This window comes from Haliotis rubra, unplaced genomic scaffold, assembly GCF_003918875.1.
Source record: "Haliotis rubra isolate DU_JTF1 unplaced genomic scaffold, ASM391887v1 Scf325, whole genome shotgun sequence".
Classification (NCBI taxonomy): domain Eukaryota; kingdom Metazoa; phylum Mollusca; class Gastropoda; order Lepetellida; family Haliotidae; genus Haliotis; species Haliotis rubra.
Window position 1 is genome coordinate 402,139 of NW_025766997.1, and position 21,389 is coordinate 423,527.

At 41.4% G+C, this 21,389-nt stretch overlaps 2 protein-coding genes across 2 annotated transcripts; both read right to left on the reverse strand.

Moving 5' to 3' along the window:
* Positions 1-2,612: 2,612 nt before the first annotated feature.
* On the reverse strand, positions 2,613-9,705 carry LOC124283925 (steroid 17-alpha-hydroxylase/17,20 lyase-like). The gene is made up of 6 exons (XM_046719960.1): positions 9,047-9,705; positions 6,513-6,725; positions 5,225-5,366; positions 4,072-4,334; positions 3,360-3,487; positions 2,613-2,915 (listed from the first exon to the last, which is right to left on the reverse strand). The coding sequence occupies exons 1-6, from the start codon at positions 9,611-9,613 to the stop codon at positions 2,699-2,701; spliced, it is 1,530 nt and encodes a 509-aa protein (XP_046575916.1). The 5' UTR covers positions 9,614-9,705; the 3' UTR covers positions 2,613-2,698.
* Positions 9,706-11,105: 1,400 nt separating this feature from the next.
* Positions 11,106-19,922, reverse strand: LOC124283926. Its single transcript, XM_046719961.1, has 3 exons — positions 19,783-19,922; positions 15,358-15,609; positions 11,106-12,261 (listed from the first exon to the last, which is right to left on the reverse strand). The coding sequence occupies exons 1-3, from the start codon at positions 19,796-19,798 to the stop codon at positions 11,975-11,977; spliced, it is 555 nt and encodes a 184-aa protein (XP_046575917.1). The 5' UTR covers positions 19,799-19,922; the 3' UTR covers positions 11,106-11,974.
* Positions 19,923-21,389: the final 1,467 nt, after the last annotated feature.

Here is a 21,389-nt window from a genome sequence, read left to right on the forward strand (position 1 = left end):
GACGGGGGACACCAGAAATGGGCTTTACACATAGTACCCATGTGGGGCATCGAACCCGGGTCTACGGCATGACGAGCAAACTCTTTAACCACTAGGCTACCCCACCACCCAGACCTCCTTAAAACACTCACTCTATGTAATGTACATATATATGGTTACATCGAGGATTGATTTTTCCATTAACTTGGGGGAACCAACTGCAAACCTTATGCAGATGAATTGCACGAGGATCATTCATCAAATTGCTGAAAAACGTGCAAATATGTGAACAGCTGCGTTTTGGAGTAAAGTTTTGTTAAGAAATGGCCAATTTTCACTGATTTTTATCATTTACTGAACTCATGACAATTATCTTTTCAACGTTACGACCTTGTTTTACAATACATCAGTTCATGTGTAAACAGTACCTTTTAACAGTATGGAATATTTTCAAAATTTAGTTTAGAACAGTTACCTGAAGAGATATTATATAAAATATATCATTATATTATATATTTTTTCTTGTTCTATCGCAGTCACTATGGAACAAGAAAAGAAAGACTAAAACGATGTGGGATTCTCAGTTCAAACATCGTCAGTTTTGTTTCTGGTAAGATCAGATTTGTTTTGTCGTTCCGCTCTCCGGGCGGACGCTCTAACCACTACACCACGGAGGCACCGTAAGAACGCACATTAAAGATGTAACAAGTACAAGTGGGTTTCAAAGAAGCAAACGGCGAACGTCCCATGTTTCGGAGTAAGGATTATGTTTATAGAACACTCGATGGCATGTAAGGAATAATTTAAAATACGTTTTGGCTTTATGGTTACCACATGTCCGTTGGAGTACGAAACTGACCAGAAAAGCACGAAACTGAAATTATTAGCGTGATGGTTTCTCGAACTGAACAAGCTCTGCCTTCAAGCAGCAGTTTAAAAGATATTCATTCGACCGCAGCCTAATTTCTTTGATTATTTCCTGCTTAGCACCGATGGATCACAGCACAGCGAATCACACGTTTCCCGCAAATGTACGGATTGGAGGTGACTCTAGTGTGATTGCATGTGCGCTTCGATCAATAATTCGGCGCTTTCAACAGTATGGCTCAAATGCTGAAGACCCGGGTCCGATTCTTTAAATCAGTACAATATGTACCCAATATTGGTCTACCCCGTTGTGGTATCCCTGGGTAACTGAAGTCAGCACCCAATCACTTCCTTAAATCTTTGAGCAATATGAGGATCTGGTTAATCATGCACCAGATTAGCATGGTGAAGCCGAGACTGGAACGTGAAGCAGCGAATCCTGACAACTGCATGTAGATACCTGGAACCACCCTTGAACCACCCTCCAACAATAGTTTCGCCTTGATACTGATTCGAAAGGACGAGTTTTTAACGAGTCAAAAAAGTGTATTGGAACATGTGATGAAAGTCAGGTCAGACTCAAACCGCTAAAAAAGTGAGTGAGTTTAGTTTAGTTTTACTCCACTTATAGCGATATTCTAGCAATATCATGGCGGGGGACACCAGAAATGGGCGTGTTTAAAAGATGCCTTTAACACGAGTAGAGGCTTGAAGGCGTTTTCATAGACTAACAACTAGTCTCTGAAATGAACATGTTTTACAGAAAAAAACCAGTTCATAGTAAAAAAAATATAATATAATGAAAAGGAGCCCTGACTTTCTTCATTTCAGAAACTGTTGAAATGTAGACTTACCACAAACATTGTATTCTAGACTTGCATGGGCTTTCTTGGATATATTTGTTTCAGGGTCTGTATGGCAATGGCTTTTACACTGACCGAGGCGTCATTCAGACCCCGAGATGGAACGAGCCTAACCTTACTTGTGTTGGAGATGTAATCTGGAGAGATGGACTGAGGAAAAGTGTGAGCATAAAACCTAATGATGCGTTGATCACTCTATGAATGTGCGCCAGTGCATGAATGTGATGTTCAAAGTTGGGAGTAAGGTTGTTGACGAACGACCCTCGACAGACCAGGGTCACGGCTCTTCACCTAACCTGACCACGTGCATAGGCGGATCCAGAGGGGGGGTGCAGGGGTGCGCACCCCCCTTTTGTCCTGAAAGTTTATTAAATGACCATTGAAACTCGGGTGAAAATGAAGTGTGCACCCTCCCTTTTCTCAATAGTGTGCACCCCCCCTTTCTCAAAAAGCTGTATCCGCCCCTGACGTGGAACGGCAATACGAGCAGGTAACTGTTGTAGGGTCATCAGACGACCCGTTCGCAGTTACGACAATACCAGATGAAAATAAAAAGATTATACCTGCTGGTTATTTGACTGACGTTCGGCATCAAGAGGACACAACAGTAATGCAGTGTGTGAGTGGGGTAACTGGCGACATGGTAACTCATCGGCCTAGCACTAAGAATCCGGGCGGTTCACACTCACTCACTCACTCACTCACTCACTCACACACACACACACACACACACACACACACACACATACATCTGGATCCTATCGTTAAATCCCACCTCACCTCACCTCACCTCACCACCCAACTCACTTGCTCACGGGTTATTAATATGTCAAGCTAGACCGTAGCCACACGTACTGACATGCATACGACGTAACCCGAATGTCTACATTATTAACATTCAGATCATTTCTTATTATTTAGTTATTTATCTGAAGATGGCAAATCAAATCCAACACTACAAAAAGTATCTATAAGAAGGGAGCGCTTGCTCACGTCTGTTGACGACAAGCGATCCTACAGGTGAACTTCGGCGGCTGAATGATAATGCCAGGGTTCCATAGACTCGGGTCAAGAGGTGGGAGAGTGTCGCCCTCTGGTGGCAGAAACACAAAGCGCTGTAACAGGAACGTGACGTACAGGAAGAGCCTCGATCTCGCAAGGGTTTCGCCAGGACATTGACGTCTTCCGGTTCCAAACGGCAGTAGACTGTTCAAGAAGATAAGCAGGTTCATAACATGGTTTCATGTAATGGAAGGTTGTATTTACTGAATAATGCGTAGATCTGCCAACGGACCCAAACTGGACTCCTCATTTTCTTATTAAGTCAATCTTGTTAAAATCAGATTTTGTTTATTCGATACCGCTACGTAAAGACCGCATCTCATCACTTGTCACGCCCATATGGCCTTTCAGAGCGTCGCTTACGAGATCGTGAAAGTCCGGATGTTTTTTTTTATTATTATTTATGTTCTTTGAATACAAAAGTCAAAACATAAGCCGAATAGAACCCAAAATATTATTTTCAAAGCCTTGAGATCATGTTGCTGTGGGGTTTTTTTACAAAAACAAACCCACCCAATCCCCCATTACCTCGACCTCTCACTCCCAAAGAATATCATATGGGTGTCTCCCTACACGGTCTGTACTCACTTCCGCCTGAGGGGGTGTTCCCCGCCCAGGAGGGTCCCGTCATCTCGTAGGAACCTCTCCGGGCGGAACTTCCACGGGTCTCCCCACACAGCCTCGTCGTGGTGAATGTACCACAGGTTAGGAACCACCTGACACAGAACAGAGTGAGTGAGTATGTTTTTACGCCGCTTTGAACTATATTACAGTCAAATCGCCGGGTGTCTGTTTTGGGTGAAACCTGATAACACATGCATAGTTCTGACTAACGAAGCAGAATAGTCTGGACGAATCTTGGATACTTGTTAACGGTAACATAGATGTGGCACGTTTATGGACGGATCACTGAATACTGATGGCACCAAGAGTCCGAGAATGTGTAATGTGCCCAGTCCCACAGGGAGCACCGCCACTAGTTGCCTGACACCGCACAGCAGTATTCCTAAGGAATCTCTACTAAGGGAGTGGTCGGATAGCCTATTGGCCCGGGTTCGATTCCCCAAATGGGTATGATGTGTGAACCAATTTCTGGTGTCCCCGCCGTGATATTGATGGAATATTGGCAAAAGCGGCGTCACACACTAAACTAACACTCAGCAGTAACAGCCGAGTCCATTGTCCGATTCCGACTATATTATAAGCACTTTTCTGAATCTTTATCAGAAGCATATCCAAGAACATTAATGGTCGACCATGAATCATGTTCAGGACCCATCAGTAGTTATACCATACGTACCATAGCGTTCTTTGGAATGGTGAAACCCCTTACTTCAATGTCCTCTCTACAGCAGTGTGGAACTCCCAGCACCGCATGACTGATGTACCTCAGCAATTCTAGAATTGTTGCTTCGGTGTAAGGAAGACTGGAGCGGTCCTCAATGACAGGGTGACGAGTTCCTATTTTGGCCGCGATCTCGTTATATATCCTTTCCTGAATATGTGGGTAATGCAGAAACGACAGGAACATCCCTACAAGAGCCCCTTTCGAAGTCAGGTATGCTGGAACAGTAGTGGTGATCATATTGTCTATAGCGTTTGTTTTAATAACAGATGTTTACAGAAATGCATAAAAGATTCATCACGTGTGTCTGTAATATTTATGGGAAATATTACCTGGGTCTTAGTTATAGGTTTAACACGGGATACTTTAATATATTTTTCAGATATTAGATATATTTACAAAATATTTATAGTTATTCCCAAGTAGACTGGCTTTTAATTTTATGTAATGGTCCTTTTACTGTTTTAAGAGTGCAGTATGTAATATGCAATATAAGAAGATGATAATACGTTCGTGCTAATTTCCGTGATAGATGTTGTTTTAAGTTTTGCGTGAGATGACCTACATCTGACTAGATCGTCTCTCATTTGTCTTACAACTCGTTGCTTTCTTATCGTATCTAACTCGCATCTGCTTGTTAAACACGTACCCCAGGTAGCATGCCATCATAGGCCCGACGACGTCGGGTAGATGAAGATTTGCTCATCGGATCGATATCGGTCCAGCGCTGTTCAACGATGCCGATATTAGCCGACGATGCTATCAGCCGATGTCGGGCCGATGATGGGATGCTACCTTGACCTGGGATAGTAGCCGTGAAGATCATGGTCTTCAGCAACACATGCTTGTCTCCACCCGTCAAGATCAGGGTTGGAATTGTTCTTTAGCAACACATGCTTGTCGTAAGAGGCTACTAACGGAATCGGGTGGTCAGGCTTGCTGACTTGGTTGACACATGTCATCGTATCCCAAGTGCGTAGATCGATGTTTATGTTGTTGACCACTGGATTGTCTGGTCCAGACTCGATTATTTACAGATCGCAGTCATATAGCTGGAATATTTCTAGGTGCGACATTAAACAACAAACAAATAATCCCAACATCTCACCTGCCGCACTCATGTCGAGCGTGATGGCGGATATCTCGTCATCCGTGAGTCCCCGAGCACCTGCCTGCTGCTGTTTCCGTCTCTGCTCCTGCAGCAGCACCGACACCACCCCACCCAGGTCGTCCCCGGGGGTGTCTCGCTTCTGAGGGTATACAAATCGGCAGAGTAACATATAACTGTTGTGCATGTATGTTGAGGGACCAGTTATGCGGGAGCTGGGTATTTGAGGCTGCCTTTCTAAAGGATCCATGATTTCGCCTAAATCATAGCGAGTGAGTGAGTTTAGTTTTACGCCGCTCTTATCAATATTCCGTCAATATCACGGCGGGGGACACCAGAAATTGGATTCACACATTGTACCCATGTGGGGGATCGAACCCGAGGCTACGGGACATTGGTGTTTACAAGGCAAGTCAAAACATTGATTACACAACAGTCTCCTTTCCTGCTGACTAGGTTCCGTCCTTTTGCGCAACTTAGTACAATAACCAGTCCAGAATTTTGAGACCAATTAATTTAACTGGATACATAAGTATTAATCAGTATTATTTGATACATCTAAGCACTTTTACATTGCAACACTATGCTCCTTCTATTCCTTGCAAACACGTCGTGCAGCGTGCTCTGTCGTACAGCGTGCTCTGACAAACGGAAATCGTCGAAATCTCAAAAAGAGGCTCTGCAGCTAGAAAAGTTTGGCGGTCTGGTACGGACTTGATATTATATCAATCACATTGTGCGTTACAAAACTACACTCAATAATTGCAAAAAACACATAACAGGTGTAACCAGTGAGCCAGATGAATTGTGAATCATTTTACGACCTCACCAAACAGGGGCAGTCTGTGACGTCTTAGTTAAGGTCAAGCTGTTATTAAAGTTTAAAATTAAAATTAACTTGTAAATACCATTTCCTTATGGAATTGGAATTCAGTGTAACCATAGTTGTTTGTGGTGTCTCTTTTCACTGTCACACGAGAAAATTCGGATCAGCTGAAAAGTAGGTCATTGTCTGAATAGGTTAATGAGACTCATGTTTCGGTTTGATATGGATTAGATTGGATTGGTTGTTGTTCAACGCCGCATTCAGCAACGTGACAGCTATTTACAAGGTAGAGCTCAGTAGTCGTATAGATGATGATCGAATAAGAGTGCCGACGCAGCATGCTCCCATCCAAAACCCTTTAAATAATTGTTGAAAATATCTGTTTTAAGAATTGAATAGGTAAATATATCATAACAAACTAACACATACCTTTTACCGACAATAGAAGAAAGAGCTCCTCACCTTCCGATCCTTGACAAATACTCGAGCCACGGCATCCCTATACTTGACAGCGTTCTGCCAGATGCGGCCATGTTTGATCGGGAAGTGCCTCAACAGAGGGAACGCTGCGAGCACCGTCTGGACGTCGAAGCCGTTCAGGCGATTACCCCACAAGTTGTAGTTCCTCATGTTATCTATGATGTCACTCTCCCTGTCGGCACTCTCGCCTGTTATCTGTTGTCACAACACTTTCATCAGTTTTCTGCGGATCCTGTACACAACTTGTAAGACTTGCCTACTCCAGTTAAGCCAATATCCACTGAGGATGTAGTTTCCAAAATGTTGCCCATACTTCCGCCTTGGAACTATACCCCTTCTGACTCATTACACACGAGTGAGTATGGCTTTACGATGCTTTATACCACTAGGGTATGTTATGTCCATTGTTCTGGCAGGTTGATTTTCTGTGTATCAACCTTCTATCTGCACGTGCAGAGGTTGATATGTGGATAACAACCTTGGCGGTGCAGGAAACGCACGTGCAACAAGCAATGTACGATTCCATTCGGCGCCCACGTGGTATAAGTAGGTTAGCACCCACACCACCCCACTTCACCTCTGCGTGGTGATATGGATTCAACGCACTCGCCTAACGGCTCGAGCGTTGAAATCCATATCACCCTTGAGGAGGGTGCTAACGTATACTTAAGCAATATTACAGCAATATCACGACAGGGGCTACCAGAAACAGGCTTCACACATTGAACTGATGTGGAGAGAGAATCGAACCCGGGTCTTCGGCGTGAAAAGCAAACGCTTTAACCTCTAGGCTACACCGCCGCCCCGAAAACATGGTGAAATAGGGTTTAAAGTGACTTTCAAGAACATTTCACTCAGCTATTGCATGCAATTGCACATGGTTGTTTCTGCTTGTCCGTACTGACGCCGGTGTTATAATGCTAACTTAGAATCCATGCCACAGTTTACCACAGACATCTTACTCAGATAATGTATACGTGTTGTATCCAGGTTACAACATATACGGATACCGATCAGTCCGAGCACCAGGCATTGTAACATCAAGGGTTTGATACCATCGTTTTGACACATTTTAGCAAGGACTGGTCGGCTCGGAGTCAGTACCGAATGCTTCACTGCGGCATGGAAATAGCACTATAAAACCAGCTTCAGTTTGGGTTGAGCAGGCACTATCCACTGCACTCAAGGAGGGACGTTTATATATAACTTACCATTTTTGGTGCAGTGGATGCACCAAGGTAGGTTTTATATATAACTTTACCTTGGTGCAGTGGATAGTGCCTCAACCCAAAGAGCTAAAGTCCGCCACTGGGGTTGCTAGAAGCGGCGTAAAACCTCATTCACTCATTTACTTTTACACCATGAGTATAATCAGACAGTATGTCCTGAATCACATAACCCATGCTTGATTGGTATGCATGTACACAGACAAATGTTCTCGCATAAATGACAAGGGGTCACAAACCCGAAGGTGTGGTAGCATAACTCGCCAGAATGGGTTACCATGTCTGCTCGTCTACTTGTCTCACTGGCTGAAGGGCGGTGGGTAGGTTCGCTCGTCACGCTAAAACCCAGGTTCAATTCCCGAGTAGGTACAAATTGTGAAGCCCATTTCTGGTGTGCCCCGTCAGGATATTGCTAAAGGCAGGCGGGAGTTAAGGGTCTAGCTGACCAACGGCCAAGGCTTTGTGGATGGTGCCACTGTGGACATACAGACACACCAACCGACACACGAAATTACCCTCGACATGTGAGGTACATCTATATAGATATTAAGATGTCTACACGAAGTACATGATGACGAAGTTAGTGAGTGAATTAAGTTTTACGCTGCTGTTATCACTATTCCAGCAATATCACAGCGGGACACACCAGAAATGGGCTTCACACTTTGTATTCATGTGGGGAATCGAACCCGGATCTTTGTCGTGACGAGCGAAAGCTTTAACCACTAGGCTACCCCACCGCTCCACGAAGATAGTGAGTTGGCTGGGTTCATTGTCGCTAGGAGCAGTAATCCCGAGAGAGCTTAATGTGTCTGCGTCTTGTGGAAGGAAAGCTTCCAGTGATGGAGATCGTAAATGATTTACTCATGAGTTAAACACAGAAACATGATGTGCTGTTAAACCAGGAGCACGCGGTGTTGTTAAACTATAAGTACTGAATAACAGGAAGGGAAATTCTTTCTAGCGATTCTTAGGATACCGGTTTCATCGTCATCACACTTTCAAACTTTTAGAGTGAGTGAGTATGGGTTTACGCCGCTTTTAACAATATTCCAGCAACATGACGGCGGGAAATGGGCTTTACACATTGTACCCATGTGGGGAATCGAACCCGGGCCTTAGGCGCGACGAGCGAACGCCCTAACCATTAGGTTACCCATCGCCCCTCAAACTTTTAGAAACTGTGGAAACTTTTACAAAAGAGACGTAAAAAAGAAATGCAAAATATTTTTCGTTTGTTAAACAAAGACGACATTTACTCACTGAACAAGAATATGTACCATCACCTACCAGGATATGAATGACACGTAAAAGTGACTCCGAAAACACTGTTTCCATGTCAACATTTCCGAAAGACGTCCTGAGATTGTGGCCAACGTTTTGGAGCTCATCTAACGCCAAGGCTTCAAAACTGTGAACCCCGTCCCCGTAAAGTTTCAGGGAGTTGTGGAACATTTTCCTGAAATACACCAACGTGCTGTCGTACGTCACGAACTCTGTGATGTTACTATAGTTGTTGGCCACGTATTTACCGAAGAACGTCGCGGGTCGGTCGTTGGTGACTGCTTTGTAGTCCGCACCGTTCATGACTTCTCGGACCAATTCGGATGTGTTCAAAAACACCATCGTCTTCCCGACGGCGTTCACAGAAAACATATCGCCATACTTCTGGGCCCATTTCTCCGCCGACAAGTGGACCCTCTGAGACTGGAGGGCGCTGATAATCTCTGAGAACACCCTCACACCAGAGGGCCCCGGGGGTAGAGGGCATTTTCGATTGCTCGACCATTTCTGGTAAAGTAGCCAGAGTAATAAGCCTATGACAAGGGTGAGTAGATATACAACCACCAGGTCCATCGCAACCGAGATCGAACTAAATTCAACCTTAGACTTCACACCTGGCCGGGTCACGCTGACGGCGGGAGTCGTTATGAGGCCAAACAGTGAAGCATGACCATGCATCGAAACCTAATTGTATGCAGGTTGTGGTGGTCATTCACAACTCTTATTTCCTTTTCAAATATACACATGGAAAAAAGTAGCGCAACACCCAAAACTTTTCGTAAAAACAATATGTTACCATTAACCATAGCAAAGGAAACTATACAAATTTAACTGGACTTACTATCTGGATAAACTGAGCCTTAAGAACAATCAAATGGCAAATCTAAACGCAAAAAAGAACGAAACACAGTAGTTTATTTCTGATTAGACGTATGAACATTGTCGTATGACGTTAACAATTAAGTGCGGTCATTTTCATGGGGGGTTGTTAGCCTAGTGGTTAAAGCTTCGCTCGTCAAGCCGAAGACACGGGTTCGATTCCCCACATGGGTACAACGTGTGAAGCCCATTTCCCGGTGTCCCCCGCCGTGATATTGCTGGAATATTGCTAAAAGTGGCGTGAAACTAAACTCACTCACTCACTCACTCACTTCAAGATTCTGGCAAACAGTCCTCAAGAAATCACAGGAATATCAATAACCGAGCACGATGTTAATACCTGGTGTTACATGAGTTAACTGAAATAACATCCCTGACCATCCTGCTCATTGACTGTATAAGACGTTCAATTTGACGTTGAGGTATTGCATTCAATTTTTGATAGTGGGCTTGTTCCAACACAACAAGACGAGTAAATCACTGACGACACGCGCACAATGTGGCCTGGATTTGTCATCCATAATGACTGGCCAATGTGTTCAGGGGATGGTCATCTAAATGTGGTACAACCACCATGTCCAGGATGTCAATGATGTCCATTCATATTCTGCCTGATCGTCACAAGGTCACCTTTACAATCATGCGAGAGCCATCCCCACACCATCAATAAACACCCACCCAACGGTACTTATTTCAAGATATTCCCTTGAACACATGCGGTGTTCCTGCGACGCCAAACATGAGCTTGGCCATCAGTCATGACAAAATCGATGATGTGGAAGCCACACTGTTTAACAGGCCACTCAACGTAAAATGGAAGACTGACTGACTGACTGACTTTGGTTTTACGCCGCTTTTAGCAATATTCCAGCAACATTACGGCGGGGGACACCAGAAATGGGCTTCACACATTGTACCCATGTGGGGATTCGAACCCGGGTCTTCGGCGTGACGAGCCAACGCTTTAACCATTAGGCTACTCCACCGCCCCTAAAATGGAAGAAGTCTTGTGGTTCTGAAAAGAGCTGCATCCTCCCTTGGAGCTGTGACTCGTGGTCCTGAATGCTGATGATCCTGAATGTCATTACTTTGCTGATGTTTTCTGGCCAGTCGGCTGACAGTCGATGAATGTTGAGGCCCTATACTTACTTATCAACAACGAAAACAACTGACTTGACAAATGTTCGAGCTGTAAGAATAGTTTTATGAAACATGATAATTGCTTAATGGCGGGTACGTGCATTTGATCATAACACGTGCATATCTACAATCAATGTATGGAAAAATTACAACTGTCGGATCCTTAAAACAAGAAATAAAATTGGTCTGGCCTAATCAAAATATTACAATTTTCACCATACATTCTGACCTGACTCTTTGGGAAGATGTCATATTCATTTCCTGCACTTATGAGAGCAAGAATTTTACACATTAATATTCAATAATATTCTGTCAAAACAGTCTTGTCTATTTGAATTTCTATCAATTATACCCACTTAACATTGTTTAAAGTCAAATACACATCCAATTTGAATTCATTTCAGCATGGTTTATTCAGTGGTAACCTAGCTATATGTTGAAAACTTAGTATGTTTATCTCCTGATTTAATAAGTTCCTTTCATTATTATTTTTGTTTTGTTTCAGTTCTTGTAGTTTAATCATTACACAATCAATCAATGGAAACATAATGATAGCATGGACATGTCAATAAATATTAATTATTTATTTTCCAAACAAAAGAATCTGTTGATGGACAAAACAAATGTCAGCAAATGCTGACTGCTCTCAAACCAAAGTAAACTTTTGGACCATGGCAAGGTTCATACAAATTTTCCTAAACAAAATAGCACTGCAAAAACATTGAATAGCCATTTTGATTCAATAATCTTTCCACACAAATTCATTCAGTAGTTACAAAATCTTCAAACACAAACTGTGTGGACATCATACATTCATCACACAAACATTTTGTTTGGTCACATATTCCTCCACACACCAAACTCTTTGTTGAAGTCAATGGTCACATGTTTCACACACACTAACCTTGCATTAGTTCAATGGCTACATGGTCTTGCATACACAAACTCAGTATTGAGGTCACAAGACAAGCTTTCCTTTAATTTCTCTTTCCGTTTCTTTTTCTTCAACTTCCTCTTCTGATTTTTGGTCAGTTTTGTAAGTTCCCCAGAATTGGTATTGTCTGCTTGTCTTGAGGATTCAGATTTTACATCCAACAGTTTTGATTCACTCTGAAGCACATTGGATTTATTCTGGGCAATTTTGATCCTTTTTCCTCTTCTTTTTCTCCTTTTGTATGTTGTTTCAGTGTCGTCATCATCAGCTGAAATTCCAAAATACAGTGTCAATTACAAACATTTCGTTCAATGTGGTATACTTTCAAATAGCAAAGCAAAGAAAGGCACATAATAAAATATTTGTATGTTGTTTAATGCAGCACTCAGCAATATTCCAGCTATATGGTGCAGGTTTGTAAATAATCAAGTCTGGACCAGACAATCCAGTGATCAACAGCATGATAAACAGGGCATTTGGGAACCTATGACATGTGTCAACCAAGTCAGCGAGCCTGACCTCCCGATCCCGTTAGTCACCTCTTACAAGCATGGGTTACTGAAGATCAATTCTAACCCGGATCTTCACGGGTTTCTTAAATGAGTGTTCAAGAGGACTAGTTCATATGTTGAGAGAGTGAGGATCGTCTTATGCTGCTTTAAGACGTATTTCAGCAATATAACAGCAGAGCGCACCAGAAATTGGCTTCAGACATTATACCCATATGGAGAATCGAACCTGGGGCTTCGGTGTGACAAGTTAACGTTTTAACCACAAGGCTACCTCATATGTTGGGCTATGTCCCGTCCATGTTTCACCCAATGACCAATCAGATTACACCTCTCTGTCCTTTGTATTCACATCAAACAAAAGAGCAGAACCTTGTCTAGATGATTTGATTTCAAGTTGTACAGACAACCCTTGTGTTAACGTTTACATTTGCCCAAGAGGATTTGGGTGTTAAAACCAGGTGGGGTTATAACCAGGGAAGCCATGCTTGTCAGTCAAGCTAAGGGATTCATGAATACATGTACATTTACTAGAAATCGGGGCGGTGGGGTAGCCTAGTGGTTAAAGCGTTGGCTCGTCACGCCGAAGACCCGGGTTCGAATCCCCACATGGGTACAATGTGTGAAGCCCATTTCTGGTGTCCCCTGCCGTGATGTTGCTGGAATATTGCTAAAAGCGGCGTAAAACCAAACTCAGTCAGTCAGTTACTAGAAATCAGAGTAGTGTTTAGAGATCTTTATTCATTCAACCAGTCATATTATTTGTGCACTGAATACACATAGCAAAGTAATTTGTAGCACACTGTCACAATGGCATTGAATGTGGGTTAAAGAAGTAATTTATTGCTCTGATGACTGAGCACATAGGTGTGTGGTTACACACTTAGTGTCTGGTTGGTTGGTTGCACACTTAGTGTCTGGGTGGTTGGTTGCACACTTTTAGTGTCTGGGAGGGTGGTTGCACACTTAAGTGTCTGGGTGGTTGGTTGCACACTTTTAGTGTCTGGGTGGTTGGTTGCACACTTTTAGTGTCTGGGTGGGTGGTTGCACACTTAAGTGTCTGGGTGGGTGGTTGCACACTTTTAGTGTCTGGGAGGGTGGTTGCACACTTAAGTGTCTGGGTGGGTGGTTGCACACTTTTTAGTGTCTGGGAGGGTGGTTGCACACTTAAGTGTCTGGGTGGGTGGTTGCACACTTTTAGTGTCTGGGAGGGTGGTTGCACACTTAAGTGTCTGGGTGGTGGTTGCACACTTTTAGCATCTGGGAGGGTGGTTGCACACTTAAGTGTCTGGATGGGTGGTTGCACACTTTTTAGTGTCTGGGTGGTGGTTGCACACTTTTAGTGTATGGGTGGGTGGGTGGTTGCACACTTTTAGTGTCTGGGAGGATGGTTGCACACTTAAGTGTCTGGGTGGGTGGTTGCACACTTAAGTGTCTGGGTGGGTGGTTGCACACTTTTAGTGTCTGGGAGGGTGGTTACACACTTAGTGTATGGGTGGGTGGTTGCACACTTAGTGTCTGGGTGTTGGTTGCACACTTAAGTGTCTGGGTGGTTGGTTGCACACTTTTAGTGTCTGGGAGGGTGGTTGCACACTTAAGTGTCTGGGTGGTTGGTTGCACACTTAGTGTCAGGGTGGTTGGTTGCACACTTTTAGTGTATAAAACTATTTTGAGAGTTTTTCAGTTGTAATTCCAATACAAAAATTAAATGGATTTTACCTCACGAGGTGCATCAAACCACTTAAGCATGTTAATCATTGGCATGCTCTGGCTTATTGATTCTGTCATCGTACCCAAATGGTCATTTCTTGATAATATCAGCCTGCTGTTTTTGTCTACCCTTGACTCAAGTTATAGTAAAAATTGATAACACCAGTACAATGTAACATCAGCACAGATGGATACGCAATTCTAGGATGCTTCGGTGAAAGATCAAAGGCGCCGACAGTACTTTATCAGACGATAATGTGCACTTTTTGCATTACGTCACAATGTATTGGCGCCACTGCGCCATTCTAGTCTGCCCCCTCGTAATCTAACAAATTTGCATTACGTCACAATGTAAGCAATGTCACGATGCATGTCAGTTGTCATCGCCTCATACAGCCTCCTACAGTAAACTACTCCGTTGCATCCCGTTTCTTGGTTTGCAGTTGCTTCACTCAGCTAACATCACTGTTGGAAACATTATGTTTCTGTTTTCCCGACGGTTAAAATGTCTCAATTTGACTCACAGGTTTTCAGCGACACGGTAACGTTCACAATGTTTACATTCCCACAATGCAATCGTGGAATGTCACTTGACAACTCAGCTTCATCTGGATGTACTGATCTAAACTTATGCTGGTAGTAGAAATGCAACGTTCATATTGCCCCATATGGTTTACGTTAATCACAGATGTAATTAAATTTTTTTAGAGAAGATGTTTAATCCGAACATAAACCATCATCAAACTGTTTATCATTTGTTATCATTTTTTTCTGGTAACGTCCGTCTTAACGTAGGGGGGGAGAAACATCAATAGAACAGCGCGTCAGTTAGCCCTCTGCGAGGATTCTTAATTTAGGTCACCGACACCATTGTTTGTTTTCTGCCTTAGATTAATCATAATTATCCTTAGAAAGTATTAAATTTGACATCTTAGAAAGAAATACAGTTTGCTCTAATATACCATGTATAGTGTAGCTTGAACTATTATAGTTAAGGCACCTGACGCTATTGCGTCCGTCAAAGTGCTTTAACGTTATAATAGTTCAGGGCGAAAGTGTGCTTTATTACACTATACATGGTGGTAGAGCAAACTGTATTTCTTAAATAAGATCTCCATGTGCAAATGCCATATAGAGAAGCTTACATTCACTAGTCTCTGACGAGTCTGCGCCACTGGATATGGGAGGTAACTCTGTTGGGGTTTTGATATTACAGTTTACAGGGTTGTCTCCCCAGTCACTAGGGGCTGGAGACACAGTGTACATCTTCCTCTTCACCGCTACCTTGTGGCTGGGACTTGTCCTACTTGTCTCGTGTGATGATTGGTTATCCTGATGTTTCACCACGTCAGTATCTGTGTCTCCATACAGTCTGTGTAGCACTCTCTCCTTGAAGACTGAAACAATGGGAGGTCATATTAAATGAGTCACAACAGAGTGAGATGACTTTTTCGCCGCTATAAACAATATTCCAGCACTATCACAGCGGAGGACACCAGAAAAGGGCTTCACAAATTGTACCCATTGTGGGGAATCGAAACCATGCATTCAGCGTGATGAGCAAACACTTTAAAACTTTGGCTACCCCAATGCCCTGACTCACAACAGGATATGAAATTCAAACTACTGAATGCATGTGCACAGTATTTCTGGCTGAGGAGCCACTGATCCAAACAATATGCAATGTGTTATGTCTGTGGTCAGTTGTAATCAGCAGCTGCCGTGATGTTGCTGGAATATTGCTAAAAGCGGCGTAAAACCAAACTCAGTCAGTGTAATCAGCAGTGAACAAACTATATATATATATTTCAGGGCTCCAGATAATTTTTCAACATCAGTAGTACGTACTCCATATTTTTTCAATATATGAGTGTATCATTAAACTTGTGCTTCGTTTCATATGTGCATGACAGCATTGCTACTCTGGAGCCCTGTATGTTATATTATAGATATATATTTCAATATCAATATGCTTCCCATTGCTAAAACGTTCTATTCCCCTTCCGGGGGTTACTACAAAAACATCAAGCCAATCTTCAGTTGTAGTACAGGGTGTATGTATTGATTACTCAGACTGTGGTCAGAAGCTGGTCAAGCTGGCTGCTTATATGAGCTGGATGCTAAATACAGTGAGTGAGTTATACAGTTTGAAATGTAGAGCTGATGTATTAGACAAAGTGTGCGCGAGTGAGTTCATGTTGGTTTCAGACATTTACCACTCTGGTGAAACCTAGAATGAAACCTACTTGCACCCAGTGCAACCTAAGGCAATCACCTTGTTGCATAAAACAAAAACAGGTTGCACCTGCTGCTTAATATAGAATCTTTTATAATGCTTGAGTTTTGGTAAAGACGGTTTTGAACTTTATTATAACAAAAGAAATCTGTAGTTATCTTACAAATATATTAGAAAATAATTTTTCAAAAGCTTGTTATACTTTGGCAAAACAAGCAGATAAAGCCTTAGCTCCCATTTGGAGACTGTTCAGTCGTTTTCAGGACTTACCAGTTAACACTTATTTCAGAATGTTTGACTGTAAAATTCAGCCTATTCTCCTCTATGGGTCAGAGTTGTGGGGTGTTTTTGTAAATAAACCAGTAGAGAAATTTACCACCAAGTTTTGTAAATATGTTTTGAAACTAAGTTATAAATCTTCTAATGTCGCAGTACTGGGCGAAAGTGGGCACATGCCACCCATTGTTAACATTTATCTACGTGTTATAAAATTCTGGCTAAAAATGGCAGATTGCCAGAAAATCGTTTGGTCAAACATTGTTACTATATGTTAAAAAGGTTTGATTGTCAAGGTTATAAAATGGGGCATATTATTTTCGTATGGCTTTTCATACGTTTGGCAAGCTCAGGATGTTGGTGATGTGAAACAATTCATTAGCATATTTGCATTAAGAACGAAGGATGTATGGATCCAGGACTGGTCTGCTCGTGTGCATAAATCTTCAATGTTAACATCTTACTGTACCTTCAAAGCCACCTTCCAAATGGAGCCATATTTAAACCTAATCAAATCATCTAAATTGCGCCGCTTTCTTACAAAATTCCATTGTTCTGCTTCCGAATTAAAAATGCATCATATAGACGGTCCGTTTCGAAGACGAAAATCGATGCAATGTGCCCGTTTTGTGAGGATGGCCTTGAAGACGAATACCATACCTTAATAATATGCCCTTTATACACACATCTAAGAGATAAGTATAGACCACTATATTACCATAAGTATCCATCTAAACAAAAATTCATTCAATTACTGTCCAGCCATGATACTACTATTTTAAATAATCTAGCAATTTATGTGACTAAAATGTTTCATATCATTAATGCAAACCTTGCGTTTGTATAACAAATCATTACGTTTGAATTATTTATGTAAATTGTACTATAGGCCTCACAGGCCATCATTTACGAAATAAAGAGTCTGAGTCTGTAGTTATCTTACTTCCTAAACTTTCATGAACAGTAAGTCCTTCAGTCACTGTTCCTACAATAATCAGAGTCACTGTTCCAAGTCAGTTCCTCATCATTCTGTTTTCCAGCTGAAGTCTGTGTTCTTTGAACACAAAATATTAACTGGTTGCAAGTTGATATACATAAGAAATTGCATTTAGCAGTTTCAGGCTGCACCAGCAAGTTCTAAATGCTTAAATCGAGCCCTGGAAACACTTACCAGAACTGAAGCAAGATTATTAATACTCTGTGTGAATAAACATATTTCAAACATCAATATGCTTCCCATTGCTCGAGAGTTCTATTCCCTTTCTATACTGAAGGTTGCCACAGAAACATCAAGCCAATCTTCAGAAAATGGATACATATATGAATTCTGGGATTGGTTTTATGCAAACTGAAGAAAAACTCTCTGCATTGTCAAGTTATGTTCTCAAATAGTTTGAATATTGATCAGTGGCATGAAGTACAATATTCTGGTGCATAGTATTTTTACGGGATGGAACTATTTGACAAGTCCCTGATGAAGCTCCTTCGCTCGCCATCGTGACAATGTTATGTTGACATATTCTTCTCAAATTTCAAGAAAGAACACCTTTAATAAGTCAAAGTACGCCTTTTATGATAAATGTATCCATATTCTGTCAACTATAGCTCATTTCAAGTAGGCAATGGTTGCTGTAGTGTAAAAACAGTATGTCTGTGCATTGCTAATAGGTTCACTTATTGTAAACAATATTGAATGTAATTTTGTATAAAATTGATAAAGTAGATTAAAAACATAAATCAAGTTTATAAGCACATTGTGTAATTACATGGGAAAATAGTATATTCACCTTTGGATTTGTTTACATGATATTTCAGGTGTTACACGCTCATGGTAATTACTTTGTGTTCAAGTAAATAGAATCTTCTGGTAACAATGAATGTTCTCCAAGTGCATTTCCACTTCTGGGAGGCTTATGTAATCAGCTTACTTGCTGGTAGTAGCAAATCATCATGAAAGTTGAAGAACTTCAGAAAAGGACAGGATATACATATATATTTTTATTTAAAAAGTTCTACATTTTCCTGTGTGAGGCACTGAAAACATCCACCAATGGAAGGGTGCTCCCTCCCAAATCCTTCCCCAGGAAATATAGCGATTGGTACCCTGTTAGGGCACCAGTGATGGTACACAGGGTCCGCTTATATCTAACTGCAAGCGGGCCAGGGCCCTAAATCCAAAATGATTCATCCACCATTATGTTGTCATATAATGGGGTGTTATAACAGTTATCTCTGTAGTAATTCTCTGCTTGGATGATCGTAGTGATACTGCAGTATAAGTATTTTTCCGTACTATATTTAGCATTAATTTCTTGTCATAAGTATGATATACATGCTATAAGAAATAAACAGCAGATTGGAAAAGTTTGGTGAGTTTAGTTTTATGCTATTTTTAGTAATATTCCAGCAATATCATGGTGGGGGACACCGGAAATGGGCTTCACACATTGTACCCATGTGGGGAATTGAACCTTGGACGAGCGGACGCATTAACCATTAGGCTACCCCACCGCCCCCTCCAAATGTATAAATGAACGTATCATTTAAGGCCAAATGACCAACATTTGAAATGCACGTTTCATTTGGCCTCCAAATTTGCATTTATTACGCAGGTTGTAATATTAAAGAGCATTTAGGTGACTGGGGCTTGTAAATATATGGCCATTGTTTTCGTGTTTTCTTCTTTCCTTGTTGTTTAACACCGCACAATATTTCAGCTATATGGTGACGAGTTTCGGCCAGACAATCCAGTGATCAACAGCATGATCGTGTTTTCCAACGTGTAAATAAATCATAAATTATCTTCAATGAGACAACCCCAACGCCAACCTAAACAGGAAAACAGACCCAAATAATGATTAACCATAAAGATATTTTAACTTTTGTGGAAACTTCTTTGGGGCTGCAGGCTGTACAGTCTTTTATCCGAGCCCAGCAGGCACAGTAACCCGAAGCAGTTAACCCCTCACAAGTGAGGGTTTACGCATATACTTGATGTTGACCCTACAAAACTGCAACTTCTGCTGGAAGCGTGCTTCCCGTAACAGAATGAACTTACATGAATCTTTGTCCATCTTCACGTTTGGTTATCGTATCATTGCTTGAAAATATCAAACTGCATACTGATATCTGCTTTTCGGCTGAAGAAAGTTAACGGAAGTGGTTTTACCCGCGCCACCTATCGAGCGTTCGCAAAGGGACACAACTAAAGAAAGTACATCTTGGTATAAAAGTGTGGTAAAAGACTCATTATGTTTTAAAAACAAAAGGAATACGGTGATTTTTAAGACCTTGAAAAATTACTATAACATAGCTATGCCAATGATAATGACTATTCCAAAAGCGTTTATCAAAATACAATGGGACGCACCTAGCTTTATCAGTACTAAATAATCGTTATTTCAAACGAAAAAAAAGCCTTTGTTTTATGATTTAGGTTGAGGTAGGCATTTGTCCAGTTAAACGTTAATTTAGAGTTTTACTGGTGTTTTGTGGATTCGACATTTCAGTACATACGGCATATAAAATATAAACTTGAAAAGTTAAACATTCTATTATAGGTCACGAGTTGGTACTACAATAACTTAGCCTTGAGCCCCAAAACAGACATTTGCGGTATGAAACGTTTGATGTAGGCGCGGACTTATTTATACAGATATGAAATAATAATTGCTACTGTACTTTGTGTGAAATTAATGATTGATTGTATTGTGTTATATTTGATGGAGCGGCACTTACATAAGCCGTTGGCTTGTTGTGCCTATCCATATTCATGTTATGTTAATATTTCATGAATAAAATATGTTTTTTGGAGAAAAAGGCATTCTGTTTTTATTTATCTATATATATATGAATGAAAATACACGTGTGTTTTTTTTATAAACAGACGTATCGCTTGGAAACATCAACATCAGCAATGCTTGCACTAAAATGCGGAAGTATTTTGCACGATAGAGTAAAAAGATGAAATGAAAGTTAATACATACTCTCTTTGTAATTTAAATGATATTGGAGATGAATTTCACTTTCTGTTTGTTTGTCCTATCGTAGTTCGAGAAAGGAAAACATATGTCAATATCTATTACGGCACAAACCCGAATATGAACAAAATGAGCCAGCTTTTTCACTGCAAAAAAAATAGGAACAATTAGGAAATTTGAATATTTTGCAAAATAATAATGTCTCGTTTTAAGCAACGCCCCAAAAAATGAAGAAAATAACGTAGGAGTGTACGATTGTTCATTTAACTGGTTAAATGTATACTCATGCCAATAATGGTTGTCACCCCCTTCAATTTTTTTAATTGGAAAGGGGGTGTGGGGTAGGTGGGGAGGGGGGTGACAACAATTATTGGCCTGAGTATATGTACACACAATTCTTTCTTGCAAACAACCCATATGTATACCTTACCATTTTGTGTATCATATATCTTCAACATATATATACGCTGTATATACTAATGATGTAAACATGTACCTCTAATGCCGCAGAACGCGGCCAGAGTGTATATAAAGTTCAGTTCAGTTCAGTGTTTTGCACGGGAATGCTCGCAAGATTGTGTCGTGGTAATAGACGCCTATTCATTTAAACCCTTGTCTATCAAAACATGGTCATAACAAGCCCCGTGAACCACGCGCGGAAGCGTGGCGTTAGATTACATGACAA

Coding starts and splice junctions, on each gene's coding strand:
- LOC124283926 (XM_046719961.1), bottom strand. Junction 12,262..15,357: donor CTCGTCAGAGACTAGTGAAT/GTAAGCTTCTCT, acceptor TTGGAATTTCAG/CTGATGATGACGACACTGAA.
- LOC124283925 (XM_046719960.1), bottom strand. CDS start 9,613: ATGGACCTGGTGGTTGTATATCTACTCACCCTTGTCATAGGCTTATTA. Junction 6,726..9,046: donor TACGTGTCATTCATATCCTG/GTAGGTGATGGT, acceptor TTGTGACAACAG/ATAACAGGCGAGAGTGCCGA. Junction 2,916..3,359: donor GAACACCCCCTCAGGCGGAA/GTGAGTACAGAC, acceptor CTTCTTGAACAG/TCTACTGCCGTTTGGAACCG.